Here is a 22,578-nt window from a genome sequence, read left to right on the forward strand (position 1 = left end):
ATTATTAAGTATTAAACCGCATGTCGTATTATGCAGAACCAACAAACAGAAACAACTACTGGACCTATACCAGACTCAACCATGAAATACATTGGTGATAACGGATCAAGCATCGGCTCTTTTGCATGAAATTACCAGCAATATCAATTCTGTTACCGGGAATTTTCTAAGAAAACATAAAACACCAAATTTCCTATTCAACACAAAGGATTTGCACAACATAGATTCTAAAATTCAAGAAAATATAGTCCCAGCCAAGTCATGCAGTCCCAAAGGTTATATACGACGCTAAATCATAAATTTACAGGAATGTATATATATATTTATATACATATATACATATATCAGAAATTTCAGAGGAATGTGTATATAACTGAAATCATAAATTTCAATAAGGTAGATCCACTAAATCATGAAATTCCCAGAGACATACGCAGGTAATAACCCAAAAAAAAAATAATTTTAAAAAGGGACAGATCATGATTTCCCCCTAACTGCATAAAAGTCTCTTTTTTTTTTTTTCCATAATAATATGAAACCCCCAAATCGCAGATTTGGGGCTTTCGGTTTGGGGTCGACAGACGACCCCAAATTGGGAATCCCCTTGAACCACAATGCACATATACAACTAATTAGGGATTCGAGAATCCCCTGACAGGACTCAGCCAAAATTTTATCCCATTCGCAGTACCTCACACTTTATTATACGCACTCCCCTCCCTTAAACCAATCGATTTGGGTTTTAGACAACCCGCACCCGACCAAAACCCATGATTAACCGGAAAAACAATCACAGAAACCCTACCATTATCCGGCGAGGGTGTTGCAGCATCCACGAGAGGGGTCGGTCGGCCTGGACAGCACCACCACCGGAGAGGTCGGTTGCGTCTCCTGACACGGCTTCAAACAGCAGGCCCGAGCTCGGGGGAGGGGAATCCGAGGGTTAGAGAGAGAAGAGAGGGAGCATGGGACAGCGAGAGAGGGAGAAGGAAGGGTTTGGGGTCCCCCTTTGTAGGTGGGTGACCTTCCAAAAAGGAAGGAAGCCCGGCGGCTTCGGCTTCCCCCCCCTCCCATTTCCAAATGTTAGGGTTCAAAAGAACCCTAACCAGTGACTTATCGGGGGGGGGTTTCCCTCTTCATTTTTTTTTATCGGGCAACCCCCTTACCGGCCCCCCCCCCTTTGTATCCTTTTTACAAGGTGTGGGCCGGGTCCGAGTCTGACCCGCGACCCGCACTCGGGATCCAATCACAGGTTGGATCCGGGTCTTATAAAAAAATTCTGGCTTCTTAATTGGATCCAAAAACCCCACTTATATATTTATTTTATTTCTTTTCTTATTACGTATTTTAATATTTAAATAGGTTTATCTTGTATAATATGGGTGCTGGATCCGAAACTTGGATCCGTGCCCAGATTCGCCCATTTTACTCCTAAAATACTAAAATTTTTAACGGTAAAAATTGCGGTTATTACACTATCTGAGAATGAAGACTCAGATAAAGAATCAGAAATTGCGCTATTTACTAGAAAATTCCAGCGCTTCATGAGAAGGAACCGGCTTCCAAACAGGCACAAGGAAAGAAAAGATCTTAAAGAAGATCCCATGTGCTTTCAGTGTAATAAGCCAGGCCACTTAAAACGTGACTGTCCCCTTCTCAAAAGAAAGTCCAAAACTGAGGAACCAAAGAAGAGGTTCTTCAAGAAAAAGGCTCTGCATGCTCAATGGGATGATTCAGAACCATCCACTAGTGAATAGTCAAGTGATGATGAAGCCGAAACTGCAAATATGTGCTTCATGGCAATCGAAAGTTCGGTAAGTGAAATCTCTGATTTTTCCTTTGAAGAACTTCTAGATGCTTTTCAAGAATTATTTGAAGAATCTAGAAAATTAAGTTTCAAAAATAAAGTTTTAAAATCTGAAAATTTAAAGCTTTCTCAAGAGAATGAAAAACTCAGAAGTGAAAATTCCGAGTTGAAAAAGAAAAATCTTATGCTTATATCTGAAATTTTTTCTACTAGCTCCAAAACTAAAAATATGCAAGTAGAAATTTCAGAGCTAAAAAGTAAAACTGAGAACCTCATGAAAACGGTTTTCAAGTTTACTAAAGGTAAAGAGAACTTGGATAAACTCTTATCCTCTCAGAAGGTCTCTTTTTACAAGAATGGTATTGGCTATTCTCATTTCAAAAAACCTTCTTGTATAAATCAAAAGACCACGTTTGTGAAAAGTTCATCTGAACCAAATAAGGAATATTATAATAATAATCTCTTTAACTCCTCTAAAGAGATAGACAAACCCAAATCCAAATGGATATGGGTTCCAAAGTCTAACAAAAAAGGACCCGATCGGGTACCAAAAAGGAGATTTACTTAATGTTTTGCAGGCTCCAAAGAAGAAGAGCAGATGGATATTAGATAGTGGATGTTCAAAGCACATGACAGGACATCCAGACCTTTTTGCTGTTCTTCATCATAAAGAAGGAGGAACCGTCACCTTTGGAGATAACAACAAAGGTTTGATAATTGGTATTGGAAATATTGGTAACATAGACAAACCTCTTATCAAAGACGTTCTCCTTGTTAAAGGCTTAAAACATAACCTACTAAGTATCAGTCAAATGTGTGACACAGGTTATAATGTTAGCTTTAATCATGATGCATGCCTCATAGCTGACACAAATGAAAACATCATCTTAAAAGGTATAAGAAAGAATAATATATATGAACTATACCTAGAAAACATCACAGAACATTGCCTCATAGCTAATAATGACACTCAACATCTATGGCACATGAGAATGGGCCATGTCAATTCTAAATACATGTCTAAACTAGCTAAAGATAAGTTAGTACGTGGGTTACCCAACATATCTTTTAAAAAGGATTATTTTTGTGATGCATGTCAATTAGGAAAATTGTCAAAATCTTCTTTCAAATCAAAGAATGTCATTTCAAGTAAAAGACCTTTAGAGCTTCTCCACCTGGACCTTTTTGGTCCTTCTAGGGTAGCTAGCCTTAATCATAATAGATATGCTTTTGTCATTGTAGATGATTACTCAAGATTTACTTGGGTAATATTTTTGAAAAACAAAAGTGACACGTTTTGTCAGTTTGAAATCTTATGTAAAAAATTACAAAACAAAAAATCATGTTCTATTGTTAAAATTCGTAGTGACCATGGAGGAGAATTTGAAAATGAACTCTTTGAAAATTTTTGTAACTTGCATGGTATTTCTCATAACTTTGCATTTCCTAGAGCTGCACCTCAAAATGGTGTAATAGAAAGAAAGAATAGAACCCTTCAGGAATCTGCCAGGACTATGCTCCAACACAATAATCTTGCAAAATCTTTTTGGGCAGAAGCTGTTAATACTGCATGCTACATAACAAATAGAGTTCTCATTAGACCTTTATTAAATAAAACTCCCTATGAACTATTCTATGACAGAACTCCAAGAATAGACTATTTCAAAGTCTTTGGATGTAAATGCTTTATCCTAAACACAAAAGATAGCTTGGATAAGTTTGATGCTAAATCTGTTGAAGGCATATTCTTAGGATACTCAAGTCATAGTAAAGCATACAGAGTTTTCAATAAGAGTCATAATACTATTGAAGAATCTATGCATGTTAGTTTTTGTGAATCTATTGATCAATCTGTTCATATACAAACTAATGATGATGATGTTGAAAGTAAAGATTTATTTTTAGATAACACAGCTAAGTCTAATGAAGATGATCACCAAAGAACCTTTGTCGATATCAAAGATCATCCTCAAAAGCAGATTTTGGGAGAACTAACAAAGGGGGTTCAAACTAGAGCTCAGCTAGAACGGATTGCAAACATGGCATTCATTTCTCAACTTGAACCAAAGAAGATTGATGAAGCCATCATTGATGAGTTCTGGATGCTAGCCATGACTGAAGAACTGAATCAATTCCAAAGAAATGACGTTTGGGATCTTGTACCTAGACCAAAGGATCATCCAATCATTGGGACAAGATGGATCTTCAGAAACAAGCTAGACGAAACAGGTAATGTTATCAGAAACAAGGCCAGACTAGTAGCTCAAGGATACAATCAGGAGGAAGGTATTGACTTTGATGAAACATTTGCTCCTGTTGCTAGACTTGAATCTATTAGAATGCTCTTAGCATATGCAAGCTATATGGATTTCAAATTATTTCAAATGGATGTTAAAAGTGCTTTCTTAAATGGTTTTATAAATGAAGTCTATGTAAAACAACCTCCAGGATTTGAAAATGAACAATACCCAGATCATGTTTTTAAACTCAAACGTGCTTTATATGGTTTAAAACAAGCACCTCGTGCTTGGTACGAAAGACTTAAAACCTTTTTATTAAAAACTGGTTTTTCTGTTGGCAAAGCAGATTCTACACTATTTGTCAAAGTAGTGAATAATCATACCCTAATTGTTCAAATTTATGTCGACGACATCATCTTTGGATCTTCTAACAGCACTCTCTGTGAAGATTTTTCTAAGTCCATGCAGAATGAATTCAAAATGAGTATGATGGGAGAACTCACCTACTTTCTTGGACTGCATATTAAGCAAACCAAGGATGGAGTTTTCATCAATCAATCTAAGTATGCTTGTGAACTTCTGAAGAGGTTCAACATGAACTCAACTGCTTCAAAATCTACTCCTATGAGCACTACTACTGTGTTGGACAAAGATGAAGATGGTAAGTCTGTTGATACAAAGGTATACCGAGGTATGATAGGATCACTTCTTTATTTAACTGCTAGCCGTCCAGATATAATGTTTAGTGTTTGCTTGTGTGCTAGATTTCAGTCAAATCCAAAAGAATCACATCTTAAAGCTGTAAAAAGAATAATGAGATATTTAAAAGACACAGTTGATTTTGGATTATTCTATTCAAAATCCTCTATATTTGATCTAATCTCATACAGCGATGCTGACTTTGCTGGAAGTAAATCTGACAGAAAAAACACAAGTGGAACATGTCACATGCTAGGGCACTCACTAGTATCATGGTTCAGTAAGAAACAAAACTGTGTATCATTATCAACTACTGAAGCCAAATACATTGCTGCTAGCTTAGCTTGTACTCAAGTCATCTGGATGAAACAAACTTTAAACGATTTTGGTTTAAATTTTGAAAATACAACTATTTTCTGTGATAATACGAGTGCTATAAACCTATCTAAGAATCCTATTTTACACTCACGAACTAAGCACATTCAAATAAGACACCACTTCTTAAGAGAACAAGTCTTAAACAACATAATTAAATTAGAATTCATACCCACTAATCAACAGTTAGCAGACATATTCACTAAACCATTAAAACATGAAGACTTCACACGAATTAGAAGAGAACTAGGAATATGCAAACTAAGTGACTTATAAATTAATCACACTTATTATAATACTTCTTATAAGTCTTGTTTAAATCTTATTTTAAATTGCTTTCCTTCTTATCGATTTTAGTTAGTCAAACTAAGTTTCCATATTCACGTATTCTTATAAGACTCGTTCTTTATGTCATTTAACTTGTCATCTTTCAAGTACACGTCCATTATAACTCCTTGTCCTATCTCCTTTCTCTCATATCCATAAAAACTAATTATATTAAAAGCCATCATAACAATGTTCACATCACTCAACTCCTTTATTATTTTTGTCCTTTTATAAAAACTTTTCTTACGATAAATGGTCCTACTTAGTTTATGAGAACTCATACTCTTCATTAGTTAAAATCGAATGACTATTTAGTTCCTTTAAAAGATCTAGTTGATATATTCACACGTAATTTTTTTTACTATATCATCTATTATATCATAGCCCAACAAACTATCTATTATCATCTCTTTTGTATACAAATTAAGCCTCCGTTTTTGTCTACTCTTATTTAAAACTTAACCTTGTCGAGTTTCTTTAAGAATATAAATAATAATTCATATCAATCATAACTTCATGTCTTTCATCAACTTTTTTTATTATTACTTCTTTATCCTTCACAAAAATCCATATGTGTCATCTCACTTCTCTATGACAACTCACATTTATTACTCTTCATTCATAAATATTTCTTTGTCTCCTCATTTCATCTCTCGAATACATTTTTTATTATACATTTTTGAATCCGACTCCTCCATGTCTATTCTTATTTAAATTCTTATATATTTTTAACTCTTTCTCCTTTTGGTCTCATCATCTCTCTCACCACTAGTCTAAGTCAAAATATGTCCTTCTCATATCCACGTATACTCTTAAAAAATTACAAATATTAATCATGAAACATTTGTTTGGGCACCCTTTTCTTTAAAATGTCATATCTTTCAAAGTACACATCACATGATCACCCTATGACCTTTCTTTCCATCCGTGACCTTGTCTCTCTCTTATTGTATATCTCTCTAAAATCGAGAACCTTTAAAGTCTTGCCTCCAAGCAAACCTTTATTTATTCTATCTCTACTTTATGTCATATCTAAATCAAGTAAATGTTGTCCTTTATTTTCTTTCTCTCCTCTCTAGATATCCACATCATCTTTTTTATGTCTTTAACTCTCCATTCACGAATTTAGAATCCCTTCACATAGAGTAACAAGTTGTTTGTCTTGTTAGGCCATTATTTTTAAAAGATCAATCATTTTTGTAAAAACATGACACCCCATACTCTATTAATGGCTTCCCCCACTAGTCGATAAACTCATCCATAGTAAAATCTATATATCTCAATAACTATGTCCTCCTCAATCTAATATAATACACTATCCTCAAACATTGATTTGATTCGTCATTCACAAGTCTCTTAACTTACTCCTCACGGATTTCCTTATGTGACTAAAATCTAAAAGTTACTCACTTCCAATGTCATTCATTTCATATCAACAATTATTTTCTTCCTTCTATTTAATCAATTGGTTCATCTCTTACTATTCCATTCAAACTTTTCTATCCTTAAACAAACTTTCTCTCGGTTCTAGCTCCTTTCTCTCCTAGTGATTTATTTTCAAGGCATTCGATAATGGCTTCCTCCTCTACCAATCTGATCACCTCCGGCGATCTAAGGTATCCTGATTTGTTTCACACCTACAACTCACTCTGCTCTCGCCCTATTCATGAAGGAAAATTGATCAACTTTGACGACTTCAAGTTCTTCAACTTAGACACCTATCTCCCTGAACTCAAACCTCTCATAGGATCTTCATCTCCAGCTGCCTACTATCCCGAACTAGTCCGACTGTTTTACACCAACTTATCTTCTGATCATGAACAAACCTCAATCACCAGCAAAGTCCGAGGACAGCTGATGATTTTCGATGCTTCCGACCTAGGTAGAATTCTAAATCTACCTTCCACCGGTACCGACCTTAACACCATAGTACCAATCGACCGATCGGTACTTCGAAAAATACTTCTCTGCACCAACTGCTACCAACTTCCGTGGCACATGAGGAATCTTCAACCTCATGCTCAGCTACTTGCCCAGATTCTTCTCCACAACATCTATCCCAAGCATCCCCGCCAGGGATTAGTTCCTCGAAAAATCTCTCTTCTTATCTACGCAATCCTTTCTTCTCTTCCGATAAATTGGTCATCCATTATTTTCGACCTCTTTATTCGTTATCAGAAATTTGAGCCTCTTCTTTTTGGGTGTTTTATAACTCCCATTCTCAAATACTTCCGAGTACCACTTCACAACGAAGTCATCCTCCGTCCCTCTCACGTCCTCGATGGTACCACCTTCAATCTAAGGTCCCTGCACATGCCCGGCTTTGATGAAGCAGATCCAATGTCCTCCTTCAATTACTTTTCTGCTATGATGGATATCGAGCAAACTCAGGATCGAATCCTTCGTAATCAAGCCCTGTTGCAGCAGACTCGCAGGCGGAATCGTGCCAATCGGACACCTTCACCTTCTCCTCCTTCGAGATAGACTCATTTTTTATTATATTTGGTCTGTAATAACTTTTAAATACTTTCGGTCTGTAATATTTTTTTACTCTAATCCCTCCTTTTTGTCCATGACAAAGGGGGAGAAAACCTGTCTCCATTATTGGAGAAATATTCTCTCTTTAAACATTATTTCACTTTTTTATCATATTATTATTTCTATGCATAATGTCTTTTTGACAGGGGGAGCATATTTTGTCATCATCAAAAAGGGGGAGAATGTTGAGAAACTCGGTTTTGATGTCACATAATATGATACACTGTCTTATTTGATTTTATATGATATGATAATATGTTCTCTTGAAATAATGTTATATTATGACTGAATATGTTTTGCCTTAAATCTAACGAGTATTTGATGCAAGGATATCTCACCCAATAAGGATGGAGACTTCCTGTTCAAGTACAACTATGATGCAATCATACTCCTTGAAGAAAAAGCTTGATGAGCCATGCTTTCCTAAAGCTCAATTGAAGAAATCGGCTACCTCAAGATGAAGATTTTTTTCTTCTTTAGAGTCATATGTAACAGAACCTTCAGGAACTTGCATTTTGCATATTACATACTCATTCATACATACTATATCATAAAAGTATACGATAGTTTCAAAAAGCTTCTTTTTTGAAAACCAATAAGTGTACCTTCTTACAACCTTTTATGAAAAAGACATTTTGTCATATAATAATTGTACCTTCTTACAACCTTTTATGAAAAAGACATTTTATCATTGTACCTTACACTATATACAAGACAACATGAAAAAAAGGAATGTAGGAAAAAGACAAAAACATAAAATCCACTATATAAGAAAAACAAATAAAATATATTTTTGAAAAGACTTTAGTTATCTTCTCTAATGAAATGTTTTCTTAATACAAGAAGAAGACAAAAACATAAATCGGCTACACATAAGAAAAACAAATAAAATATGGTTTTAAAAGGACTCTAGTTACCTTTTTTCATAACCATAGAATGTCGACTTACTTGAAGTCATCATTCTCTCTACAAAGCATTAAATGCCTTCTGTAACAAATCCTTTCTAAATATCCTTCCCAAAGAATGTCGACCTTCTTTTTGGTCCTCATTCTCTCTGAAGATTTTGAAATACACTACATAAAGAATACACTTGACATGACTATGTACAAATAAATATCTCAAAGCACTCATAGTACTTACACTCATTTAAAGTAAAGAAGTACTAATGTACCTCAAATCATTAATTAGAATAAAGACAAAACTACAACCCAACGTTCAAATGTACTATTGTAAGAAATAGACTTTTTACATAAAATATGTATTACTTGAAAATATTACAACGACTAGTGTACCCTCTATTTCACCTTTATGGAAAAAGGCATTCTCGAACTTCTCTAAAAGATGTTTTTGAAATGACCTAACATTTCACATTTCAAAAAGTTACAATTCCAAAATGTAACGACTACTTTTTATAAGCTATATAAACACACACACATAAACTATTCAGAAAAGAGGAATAAAATAGACGTGTGAGCTTACAAAGAGAAAAAATTTCTATTCGTGATTTGAAAAGAGAGCCTTGAAAAAGAAAGAGAAAAAGAAAAAGAAAGAAAAGAGAAAAAGTCAAGTCCAGCTCTTTGACAAAGAGTATCCTCTGAGTGACAAACAGAACATTCTTAGAATCCTTCATTCGTGCATTCATATCATTCTGAAGGTTCTATAGGAAGTATTGTAACTCTGTTTATTCACTGTATTCCTTCTTTGTTTAAAGAAGTAGACCTCTGTGAAAGAGGGTGTTGCCCTTCTCTGTTGAGAGAAGAAGACCTCTTGAGAAGAGGGTGTGCCCCTTCTCTGTTGAGAGAAGAAGACCTCTTGGGAAGAGGGTGTTGTACTATTTATCCGGTGACTCAGATGTTATAGTGGAAATCTCAAGTGGTTTGCTTGGGGACTGAATGTAGGTCTGGATATTGACCGAACCAGTATAACTTCTGTGTTTTATGTGTTGTGCCTTATTGCTTAGTTATTTTATTTTATCGATCATAATCATATTTCACTATTCACCCCCCTCTAGTGGAATTTCAAGTTCTACTATTTTTACGAGGGTCAATTGGGGTCGTTGCAGTAAAAACAATATACACAAATGGAGACCACTTATGAGTTAAGATACAATCATAAACACAGTGCTGAGCATGAGAAACAACATAAAAATATAAGGATCTTCTTGGAAGAATGCTTGAGAACAAACTTAAAATACAAGAGGGGTTCTACCCCTTTATATACACAAAGACATGAGAGAGAGCATGAGAGAGCCTTGGGACCCTCCCCAACAGATAGAAATAGAGCTGTTGGGGGAGGTCCCAATTACTCTATCACAAGACTTAAATGCTCTTTAGCTATTGGCTAAAGGATATTTGCCTAAAAATACCTAAACAGTTTACTGTTGTGCCCCTAATGGGCACAATCTATTACATGGGATGAAATGACTAAAATACCCCTAATGGGTTTTACCTATTACATCAATATATATATATATACACACACACTAACAATAAGTATATTTATTATATATATACTTTAACAATAATGTTGTTCTAACAGGTTGAATAAGCAAATTTGTTCAAGAAGCAGTTATTTTTACATTGAAAGAAATGTCAATATAAAAATGGAAGGGGTCCAGGAACTGCATCTGTTCAATGAATGACAATTTGGATCTACCGTTTAAAACAAGGAAATGCCATCTTTGAGCGAATGCTTCTGATGTCTTTCTTGCCTTCCTCTTGCAAATGTTAATTGGTATTTCATGTTTGAAAGTCCTGGAACTGCAGTCTGTGTTCTGTAATTTTGCACTTGATTCTTGAAGAGTTTCTAGGAAAATCATGCTAGTACTAATGATATTCATGTGGGAAATAAGTTTATTACCCTAAAGATATATTGAACTTCTGTTAACTGTCTGCTTAGTTGGTCTGCTGCAATTGCTTCAGGTTATTCAAGCTTCTTTGGAGCAAGGGGTGAGGGAAGGCAGGATACTGCTTCGCGATTGGCTAGTTATTCTCTTGTCTCAGTATAATGATGCTTTTAAGCTTGAACATTATGATAATATAAATTCAACTTCTCGCATAGATGTGGCCTTTTCACAATGTCCACAATTGCAATCACTACCTCGTCTCATATTTGCATTGCTTCGAAATCCACTTCTTCGGTTTCATGAAGAAGGTGTACATCCTGACTATCGGATATACCTCCAGTGTCTGTTCAGGTACTGACATTATCCTCATTCTGATCTTGACCTCCTAAAAGTTGCTGTTTGTTTCTCATGGCTACTCATGCTATGGTTTCTTGTACAGATCTGTGTTTTGTAAATTATTGTTGATAAATGACCAACTAAAAATTGCTGTTTGTTTCTCATGGCTAATATGCTATGGTTTCTTGTACATCTCTATCATTTGTAAGTTACTGTTGATAAATGTAATCTATCAAGTTGAAGTAGGTAATATAAAGTTATAAATTAATTATGTGTGATTATGCATGTTACCATCTGTATGCCTATTAGCATGTATCGGTTAGCACCTATGTCACACGGACTCTTCTAACAGGGCACCGTACCCGCACCCAGGTGGGTGCGACACTTGGATACAACTTCCTTTGTGTTAGGTGAAGTCAACCACACCGAGGTCCATTTTTATCCAAAAGTAGATTCAGTTAACCCTAATCAAATTCATTTTTATCTATATTATATATATAAATACATAAATGCACACAAAGACACAGTGTTAACTTAAAACTATTAAAAATTATATATATATCCTCCCCGCACCCAAGTTTTTTTAAAGTGCCGCATCTATGTGGCATAGGTTAGCACAGAGTCATTTTTGTGATCTATTTATATAAGGTGATTGATGATGCATCCAATAATCTGTTTCTTAGAAATTATGAGATTTTCAATATTTGCTTTTGTAATTGAATTCCTTAGCCATTTTCAGTCTTCAACTCTTCATTGCTTCTGTAATGGACCACTCTTAAAGAACTACGGAGCTCTTCTTTTCATGTTTTGATTAATGTTTCATTATTACACTTTTAAATGCAGTGCACTGGATCCAAGTTCACTCCATCGTGCTGTGTATCCTGTATTGACGTCATATGCTACTCCAGACAAACAAGCTTACCCACGCCATTCATTAAGTCGTGCTGCTTTGATAACCAGTGGGAGTCCAATATTTTTTCTGGATGCTTTTACAAATCTCATCGTTTATTATTCTTCAACAGCTGACCCAATGCTACCATTTCCCCCTCCACAAGACTGTAAGTCACCCTCTTCACTTTTCACTCGTTCAATTCACAATGAAGCCCATATACTAGTTCCAAGCTTTGCTGTATAGTTTACTTATATGATTAAGTATTCTTTTTTGAAGGGTATTATTTAAACTATTCAGAGATACAAAGTTGAAGGTTCCATTGTATTTCTTGGCTGGATGCCGTTTGATATTTTTGGTTTGACGTCAAGAGGGGTGATGAACATTCATGACAAACTTTGCTTCATAGTTTTACATTCTGCAAATCATTCTCTTTGCATCGTTTTAAGCTGGTGGCTCATTTACTTATTACAAGATCTACACATGCAGTATTGAAGAACTTAATTGTGTTGCTCGTCTTCTGAACCTAGGATTGAGACTGGTTTTGAATATTAAAAGATTTGTAATAAAATTTTCAGACGTTTCTTGTAACGACCCCAACTTGTACCAATGAAAAAGTGACAATTTTTTTTTTTTACAAGTGCGAAAACCTTCCCAGAGACCCTAGGCCTTTACAGTTAAACACAACCACCACCACAAGGGATCTTATACTTATCTTTCAAACCAAACCAAATCAAACCAAACTTTATTTATTCAAATGCATAGAGTCTGAGACATAAGCAAATAAAATTTAAATAAAGCAAAAACAAGAGCCACGTTGTCTAAAAGAATCTGCCAGGCAGTTGTGTAGTCCCCTTGTAGCTCATTTCAGAAGCAAGTCACTCAACTAGGCATCTGAGGCTGTGAAAAATATAAAAAGAACGGTGTCAGAATCCAAAGAATCCTGCATACGAATCTCTCTAAAGAAACAAATAAGTAAAAAGAACATAAATAAGATTTGTGCAATATTTTAGAGGGATGCAATTATGACAATTTCATAATTCAATTAATCATTCATGCAACAGAGAACAATTATTAAGCATGAGAAAACATTTAATAACTAACAAAGATCACAATTTAAGCAATATAAACATTTAACATGCATTAGGGAACAACATTATGCATTCACCAATATATCACAATTAAGGGAACAATTAAATATGCATGATCTAATGCATAGTAGGAATATGCATGGTTTCAATGCAATGTATGAATAAATTATTATCTTTCATTAGAGTTTTCTTTTCATATGCATGTCTCTATTAAATGCACACAATTTAAGTTCCTCTTTTTAATTACTGTTGCCCGCGGATACTCCAAACGGGTAAAAATTTTCGAGGTCAAGTAGGGTTCTCAAGGTAACTTAGTACATAAGTTGTATTTTATTACTGGGTTTCAAACTTAGCCCTCGACTGATATCAGAAAACAACACAATCCATCAAAACATTAGAAATCAACATCTAATGTCGGGACATCAACATCTACAAGTGTCACTTTCTTGGTATACCAAAACAACAGTTTTGTTTATACACCACCCTCAGGCAAAGTGACAGGCTCTCTCTAAAACTGTGGCAAGAAGAAAAACCTCAATATCGGGTTCAGGGTTCTCAAGGTAACTTAGTACATAAGTTGTATTTTATTACTGGGTTTCAAACTTAGCCCTCGATTGATATCAGAAAACAACACCATCCATCAAAACATTAGAAATCAACATCTAATGTCGGGACATCAGCATCCACAAGTGTCACTTTCTTGGTATACCAAAACAACAGTTTTGTTTACACACCACCCTCAGGCAAAGTGACAGGCTCTCCCTAAAACTGTGACAAGAAGAAGAACCTCAATATCGGGTTCAGGGACAACAACAATGCATACAAAGTTTTAGTATCATCACGGTTTTTCCAAAACCGCAATGTCTAAGATTCTTACACTATAGAAAGAACATAAAAGAAACGTAGATTACACTGATCTTTAATTTCTTTTATCTTGTTATTAATTCATCTTCTTTTAAACTTTGCAATTCAACATGTAGAATTAGTAACACAAGCTTGCAAATTAGCATGCAAAGCTCTTCACGAGACCCCGACCCGTGACAATATAGAATAGTGCAATAAGAACAATAATACCACATTTGATTTTTACAATGCATAAAACAACTAAAACAAAGAGCAACACATGCTCAAAGCTCGCACAACCCAGGATCTATTTTGATCATCGATGCATTCATATGCAAAAATCATCAATCACATGCCACTATGCATTCCTTTTGAATGCTTCACCATGTACATCCATATATGCAATTTAAAGATGTGCATGAAATAATAAAATTCATATACATGTGCATGAGTTCACACAATTTCAGGTTAAATACATGCTTTCATTCAATACACATATCCAATGCATGATTTCATTTACTTCATGTATTCCTGTCAAATGCTTGCTTTCATGCATGAATCCTTTCAATTAAAGTATGTGAACACTCATGCCATCATCACATATTCATGTCCAATGCATGATTTCATTTACTTCATGTATTCCTGTCAAATGCTTGCTTTCATGCATGAATCCTTTCAATTAAAGTATGTGAACACTCATGCCATCATTTACATGCAACATGTCAACTGCACGTATGCTCATGCATAAGAAAACAACCTTGTATTCACACTTTAACTCAGCATAAAATATCTAGTTTAAGCATGTGAACCTTTATGCGATTACTTATATGCAAAACATGTCGATTTCAAGGGTGCACGTACACACATAAGAATGATTGTGTATTAACACTTTGATTAAGCATGATATACAAGTGTGCAGCATGCGAAATTTTTATGCTTTTACATGCATACAGCCAAGCCCAATTTAAAATAACAAAATCTGGGAATTAACATTACATAACTGAACATGCCCACGTTATGCATGCACTTGAAACAAAACTTAAAGTGACATATTGCTTGAGCACATGTTACCTAGTTAAAGCATGTGAACAATCCCACTCTTAACATGCATTGAAATACACACACTTAATAAAATCCGGGAATTTAAAATACACAACATATATATATATATATATATATATATATATATATATATATATATATATATATATATATATATATATATATATATATATATATATATATATATAAAAGACCCAACTGCACCCAGCCGACCCAGTCGGCTGGGGTTTGGTTCAGGCCCAGCTGAACCCAAGTCAGCTGGGTCTGACCCGGCACGGCCTGGCAGGAAGCTGCCAGGACTGCACTAGTCCAGCCACAGGCTGGACTGGGCCCGACACGGCCTGGCATGCCCAGCCGAGCCACTCGGCTGGGCTGCCAGGTGCCCAGCCAGCACCAGGCTGGGTCTGGTTCAGCCCGACCGGACCCGAGCCATGCCTGGCAGGGCCTGGCATGTCAGGCCAGATTCGGCTGGCCTGACAGCCAGCCAGCCAGGGAACAAAAAAATTATATCTTTATACATAAACCCCTTTTTTTATATAGGGAATACATTCATGTCAGAAAAAAATATTTCAGCATGCATTTACAGGCTGCTTTATGAGCAGCTATGCTTAAGTATGCAGATTCAAAGCCCAATACACATGTCCATGCATATTCACATTCAGCATATAAACATGTTCAGATTTCCATGAGTTCATAAACCGATAGATTTGTATGCAGATTTGCAGTTATGTATGCATGTATAAACGAGTTGTTTGCAAACATACAAGCCAATGCTTATTTTTACACCCCGTTTCCAAGGTTTTTCCATACACAAAAATACATGTAAACACTTGTGTTGTATCTCGTTTTCGAAGATTCTTTCATAAACTAAATCTGGACCAGACTTGCAGATGCTCTAAGCATGGCCAATCTGCCCCGATTTAGGAATTCACAATATCAAGTACAAAAATATAAATTTTTCCCATAAATAAACTTCGAAAAAGAGGGATATCAAACACCAATTGGAGTAAATATCTAGATCTACTCCTTTTCCATACATTTTTACCAAAATATTGCATGAGATCCAAATCCACGCTCTTTTTCTCGTTTGAAACAAGAGAGAAACCTGTACCTTTACCGTAGATCGAAAAAGAAACAAGATTAATGGTGAAAAATGCCGGACGATCGAAGAAGATAGCCCTCTTCTTCTTCCTCTCTTTTCCTTTCCTTTTCTCTCTATTCCTCTCTTTTTCCTTCTTTTTCTCTTTCTTCCCCTTTTTTTTGATCTATTCATAGAACTCTAGATGGGTTGGAGAAGAGAGTGCAGCCCCAGCTGGAACTCTCTTCTCTCTTAGAGTTCCAAAAATTTCGAAATTCTCCAAGGGTTGACTTTTCAAATTTGAGTATTTAAAAAAAAAAAATCTTTCTTAAAGCTTCTAAGGCATGAACAAGGGCTCTATAAAGAGTCCTAAGCTCTCTAAAAATAAATCTTGGAATTAATTATAATTAATTAATTAATTATTATTTATTAATAAATAAATACTTAGAAGCTTCCAAAAATTATATTATTGAAGTAAAACACTTCTAAAGTGATTTTATATGGGTTTAAGGGCTCTACTTAGAGTCCTAAACAATTGTCAAATTAAAAATTTGAAATTACATTAATTAATTATTATTTATTTATTTAATATTAAATAATAAATAAATTTTCAGAAGCTTCCAAAAATTATCAAATTAACTTGGAAGGCTTCTTAACACTAATTAACTCCAATTTAATCTGGATCCGGATCCGGATCCAAGATCCAAATCCATCTTAAAAATCCAAATGGGTTTTGAGCTGGATCAAATCCAGATTAATATGAGTCTTGGATAGAGTCCAAATCCATATTAATTTGGATCAAATCCATCAGATCCGGTCCGATCCAAATCTAAATCCGAATTTGAACCGACAAACTGCTTAATTTTTGAAAAAATGAGATTTTTGGGCCAACCGTAGCCCAAATCAAGCAAAATAAAATATCGTTATGCTCAGAAATTTGAGACACCTCCAACGATATATAACTTGAATTTTGCTTTCAAAATTCGCCTGAAAATAACCCGAATTTCTCTTGAATTTAAAGGTAAAAAATAAAACTTTTCTCACGTTTCAATTGACTTGTTTAGGCCTTGACAATGAGACCTGGGCCAAGCCCAGATTCCAAAGCATCGGCCAAAAATCTAGAATCAAACGATTTTTCTTCTATACTTAGCCAAATTTTTGCAAAAATCTCAAATTTAACTAAATGTAAAAAATACACGATATTACATTTCTCTTTAGAAATTTGTGAATTTGATAGATAGACTAGGTCAACATCATCTCTCCTCAGAAAGAATGAGTTTGTTTTATTATCCTAAAGCATGTGCATTTCCGTGAAAATTGGGTAGTTGCTAGTCATCTTCTTGTACAAGTGATTGAAAAGAAATAATATATTTCACATGTTCACCCTGTTTACAAAAAAAATGTCGTTCTGCAAAGTGGATATGTTTGTGTGTGTGTATATATAGAGAGACAGAGGTTCTACATTTAGAACCAGGCATATATTAGTGTTTCAAAAATGGGAAAAAAACACCTTATGCCAAAGGGAACAACAGTTATATTAAGCACTATGTTGTCAAAGGCCTGCCTAGGCGCTGGGCGCCACCGGCTCGACTAGGCGAGCTACCTAGTCGGTTTAGTATATATATATATATATATACCAGTTATATATTTTATATACTGAACAGTTTATACATACTGTTATATATGTATTGTTTATATATTGTTATATATATTATGTATGTTTTGTTTATCTACTTTATTGATTAATAATTGTTTGTTTTGAAATGTTTAATTAGAATAATGGAAGATGCAAACCCAAGTAATATTAATTGTTTGTTCGATGTTTTAATGTCATTCACTCTTATGTTTTGACCCTTTAATAGTAATTGTTATGCTTCATATTGTAAAAATATCTCAAAAGGAGACAGTGTGCAAACCAAGCTCCAACTTCGCAAAGGGATATGTGCACAAAGGCACAAGAACACTTAGAACAAAATGTACCCAAGGTACCAGTGTTGTGAAAAGCATTGAGGCGTAGCGAGGCGCTCCACCAAAATCTGAGGCGAGGCGTAAGCCTCAATTTTTTTTTAAACTTAAAAAAACTATAAAGTATGTCAAATACCCCAAGTCTGACATTTCGAACCTTTCTTTTAAAGTAGTTTTAATACTTTTGATGCCCTTTTTGTCACTACCTGTTAACAACATGTCATCAACATATAGTAATAAAATCACAATTCCTGCATCAGACTTTTTGACAAACAGAGCAGTATCAGTATAACATGAAGCAAAACCTTCTTGAATCATAACTTCATTAAATCGATCATACCAAGCCTTAGGAGCTTGTTTTAAACCATAGAGTGCTTTTTGCAAACAAATGACTTTTTCCTTTGGTACGTCCATGCCAGGAGAAGAATCCATGTAAACTTCTTCATTAAGATCCCCATTTAAAAAGGTATTTTTAACATCCATTTAGTAAATGTTTTATTTTTTAATAGATGCAATGATGATCAAACATCTTACAGTGACCATCCGTGCAACAGGGGCAAAGGTTTCTTCGTAATCAATACCGCATTCTTGACTATATTCTTTTGCGACAAGATAAGCTTTATATTTTTCAAGAGTGCCATCACTCTTTGTTTTGACTTTAAAAACCCATCTACATCCTATTGATTTCTTTTCTTTTGGAAGATATTGAAAGATCCAAGTTTTAGCTTTGTTGAGGGCTCTAAGTTCATTATCCATGGCGTCCCTCCATTCTATCATTTTATTAGCTTCTTCAAAGTTCATAGGCTCTTGATATGAGTGAATGACACTGAGACATGCCCTGTGTTTTGGGGAGAAAGATTCATAGGATATAAATTTAGAAGGATTTTTCCTAGGTCTTTATGTTCTTCGAGAGTGATTGGAAGATTCACTAAGGTCACTATACTTCTCTATTGCACTTCTAAAAGTATTTTTATCTCTATGTGTATAGGTAAATGTCATTTAACTTAAAACCAAGTGAAAAATGCGACTCTTTTTCACCCATTAGAGAGAGAAGAGTGGAGAAAAAATACGTACCACAAAAGGTTTTTCAAATCTTACTTGATGTAAGATTCTTCTAAAATATTGGAGAAGCAAGATCCACCACTTCAATCTTCAAAACACCGAAGGCACGTTTTTCGAGGCACTCGAAAACGAAGAATCCCACGATCCTCTATCACCAACCTTGCTCTGATACCATGTAAAAATATCTCAAAAGGAGATAGTGTGCAAACCAAGCTCCAACTTTACAAAGGGATATGTGCACAAAGGCACAAGAACACTTAGAACAAAATGTACCCAAGGTACAAATGAAGAACACAAATGCAAAAATATAAAGAATTTTATTGAACAATTGGAGAACAATGCTCCAAGTAATGAATACATTTATGAAGGGGGTTCACCCCTATTTATACACAAGAGGGACCCTTGAAGGGGCTCCCACTAGACGTTGGAGCCCCTCCAACGGTTAGAAATCTAACTGTTGGAGAGGTCCAACGTCTAGTGTTGGACCCCCTCCAAGGTTGACTAAGTCAACAAATAAAAAAGAAAAAGAAGAAAAGAAAGAAAAACAGAAAGGAAAAAAAAAAGGAAAAGAAAAAGAAAGGAAAAAAATAAAGTACAATCATATTCACTAATGTGAATATGCGCAAAAGGAGAAAATACTGAAATACCCTTACGGGTTACATGTTGGGAAATATATATATATATATATATATATATATATATATATATATATATATATATATATATATATATATATATATACAATTTAACACATACATGCTTTATTTATCTCAATATTGTGTAGTTTATCTTTTTCTACATTGTTTGTTCTTAATTTTTTTTGCCCGCCTAGGCCCCTCCTAGTCGGCCGCCTAGGCCTTTTCAAAGGTCCACCGATTAGCCCCGCCTAGCGCTTTTGACAACATAGATTAAGCACCAAGTTGCCTCCATCTCACCTACACATTATACAACATTTTACATGCTAACGTAGTCTTAGTTGTATTATGTTGCTGTAAATCAACAGCCATGGTGCTGGCACAGGCGATAAAGCAATGTGGCATGATCCTGCAGATTTCCACACGTGTACACACACACCTAAAAAGTGAATAAAAAAAAGAAAATGTTAAGATACTGCTCATCAAGCCGATCACGTTTTGTATATATATATATATTATATATTATATATATTATATATATAATTTATTTATTTTTTATGTATATCCATGTCAGGCTTATTTAGTTTTATGGTTTTAAGAGTTGCATTTTGCTTCATTTACAGGCTGGAATACCTTATCCAAGTTGAGATTGTTGGGATTATTAGGCATAATAACCAATCTTTGCTCTGCTTAATTTGTAACATGCTATGTGTATCATTATTTAATTATGGAAGGGGGTTTAGTTTTATATTGGCTCTCTCTTTCATGTCTGTGGCTTCCTAGGAATTCTTTTTATTTTTATCAAATGCTCACTAGTTGATTGATGGTATGTTTGTTCTTCCCATTCTTTTTTGCATCCTTCTGTTTTTCCTAAAATAGCATGCGAGTTGGAACTTAACTTACAAACCTTGTGTAAGTTCAAAATCCATATTTGATTTGTGTGGTACATTTGATGTAACTTTTGGCCATCTGATTCAGTAGAAAATTAAGTTTCTTTTAAAAGTTAACCACTATAGAAGCTAGCCAGGGCCTGCAAGTTAGTCTGGTGTTTTTGTTGACAAGAATGTCAGTTTTGGATGGATCTTACAAAATAATGATTCTAATAAATGCAAGCATTATCTCACACTGTGATCTGGAATCCAAAAGTCGGTTTTTGCATAATTCTTCTGTGATCTGCTGTTGCTTAACCTAGAAGAGAACTGGGTTCCTCCGCCTATGCTCAGGTACTACAAGTTTTTATTGGGTGTATTATTTCGGATTATGGCACCCTGACTTTTATGCTGCTGCCTGAATGTGGGTATTCATCTTAATAATCTATGGCTATCTTTTTTGTTGAACAAGAAAGTCAACTTGTGCATGCTTACTGGTAGAGAATTGCATTTTCTTTTCATACATAGAAAATTATATGCATTTTTAGGTCTTCTTCGAACTACAATTAACAAGCTGAAGCAAGAAAGAAGTATTACACCCAAGCTGATCCTAATTCGTGAAGGCCAGGATGATGTTTCTCCATTTGAGCATTATCTCATCGAAGAGCAGGATGTTGATGGAAGTGGACTCACAAGTGGAATGGGTTTTGTTTCCTTCCTTGAGGAGATTACTCGGCTTGTGGTGGAATTCACGAAGTAAAACAGGCAAATCTCTTGCATGTGAGTGATCCAGAAGGCTTGCTACAACATAATTTCCATAGTAACATTTATTGAATGAAAGGCTAGCATGACGATTTTTAAATATTAGAAAATATTTCCAGATAATACATTTCTGGGTTCAACTTGGTAATTAATGATTCAGGTGGCACCTTGATATGCTAATGCAGTTTTTTCTCTTTAACATGTTCTCATCGGCAGTTGGTGCTACAAGAGAAGCAGTTTGTACCGATTCTCTTCTCTGTGTAAGGTCAACAGATCGCAGAACAGAGCTTCTGCTACTTTTGTCTTGGATTTTATAGAGTTGTCAGAATGCTTCTCTGGGAGCCGATCAACAGGATGCCGCTGCTTGACCTGCACAAACATCAAATCAAGTCAAGCAATGAAGGTTATCTGCACTGGTTTACCTGCAGTGGGAATGATATTGTGTTTAGTTTCCCCCTAGAAGTAAAACCCTCAATAGGGAATTGAGTTAACTGCTGATATAATGGTTGTTCAGTAGGCTCATTGTACAATTCAAGGACCTCTGGCTGTTTCAGATATTTAGTACCACCTCATCAAATTGCCTTGTGATCTTTTGGGAGCCCTCAATTTGTTGGATTAAATTTTCCGTAATGTTCTCCGTTTAGGTTAATGTGATTTTTTTTTTTTGTTTAACTTTGTTTTTGTTTTGAATTTGTTGGATCACAAGAGCTCATTGTACATTTTATGAGTGCTTTAGATGTTGAGGAAAAAGCGATTTTGGCCTGCTTTAGCTTGGGCAAGTCAAAATTTGGTTGTCTTTTGATGGGAATCTTAATTTCTTTTCGTCCACTATGAAATTCCCTTGAAGGGTTCTGGTTGGCTTCTAAATGATTTTTTTTTAATTATTGTGCTGCCTCTAATTGACTACAAAATCCTGTAAAAATTGGAAAATGAGCATAGAAACACAGTTTTTGGCTATGGCTCCACGAAGCAGAAAATTTGATAATCTTTTTGGTTCTGTGGTTATAGGCTCTATTTGTTTGGGTCTGGCAAGCTATTCCTTATTCAGTCACTTAATTGTGGGGCTGAGAAACAAGCCAAGCTGTTCATGCCTCTGCTTGTGTTCAGCTCATAAAGAGTTCATTCAAACTCATAAAATAAGCTTGGCAAGAGTAA

At 35.1% G+C, this 22,578-nt stretch overlaps 1 protein-coding gene across 2 annotated transcripts in view; it reads left to right on the forward strand.

Annotated features, from left to right (window-relative positions):
- Positions 1–22,026, forward strand: part of LOC149837834 (protein transport protein SEC23 D-like) — a 98,297-nt gene extending 76,271 nt beyond the window's left edge. The window contains exons 12-15 of one of the 2 annotated variants that reach the window (XM_090006215.1): positions 10,908–11,182; positions 12,011–12,225; positions 21,210–21,441; positions 21,640–22,026. In XM_090006215.1, the coding sequence (XP_089862341.1) occupies positions 10,908–11,182; positions 12,011–12,225; positions 21,210–21,421 (702 nt within the window). In that variant the 3' untranslated portion in view covers positions 21,422–21,441; positions 21,640–22,026. Of the gene's footprint in view, positions 1–10,907; positions 11,183–12,010; positions 12,226–12,335; positions 12,679–21,209; positions 21,442–21,639 lie in introns of those variants that run through there. The other variant, XM_090006216.1, reaches the window with a different exon arrangement.
- Positions 22,027–22,578: the final 552 nt, after the last annotated feature.

This window comes from Nuphar pumila, chromosome 5, assembly GCF_984573655.1.
Source record: "Nuphar pumila chromosome 5, dmNupPumi1.hap1.1, whole genome shotgun sequence".
NCBI classification, from domain to species: domain Eukaryota; kingdom Viridiplantae; phylum Streptophyta; class Magnoliopsida; order Nymphaeales; family Nymphaeaceae; genus Nuphar; species Nuphar pumila.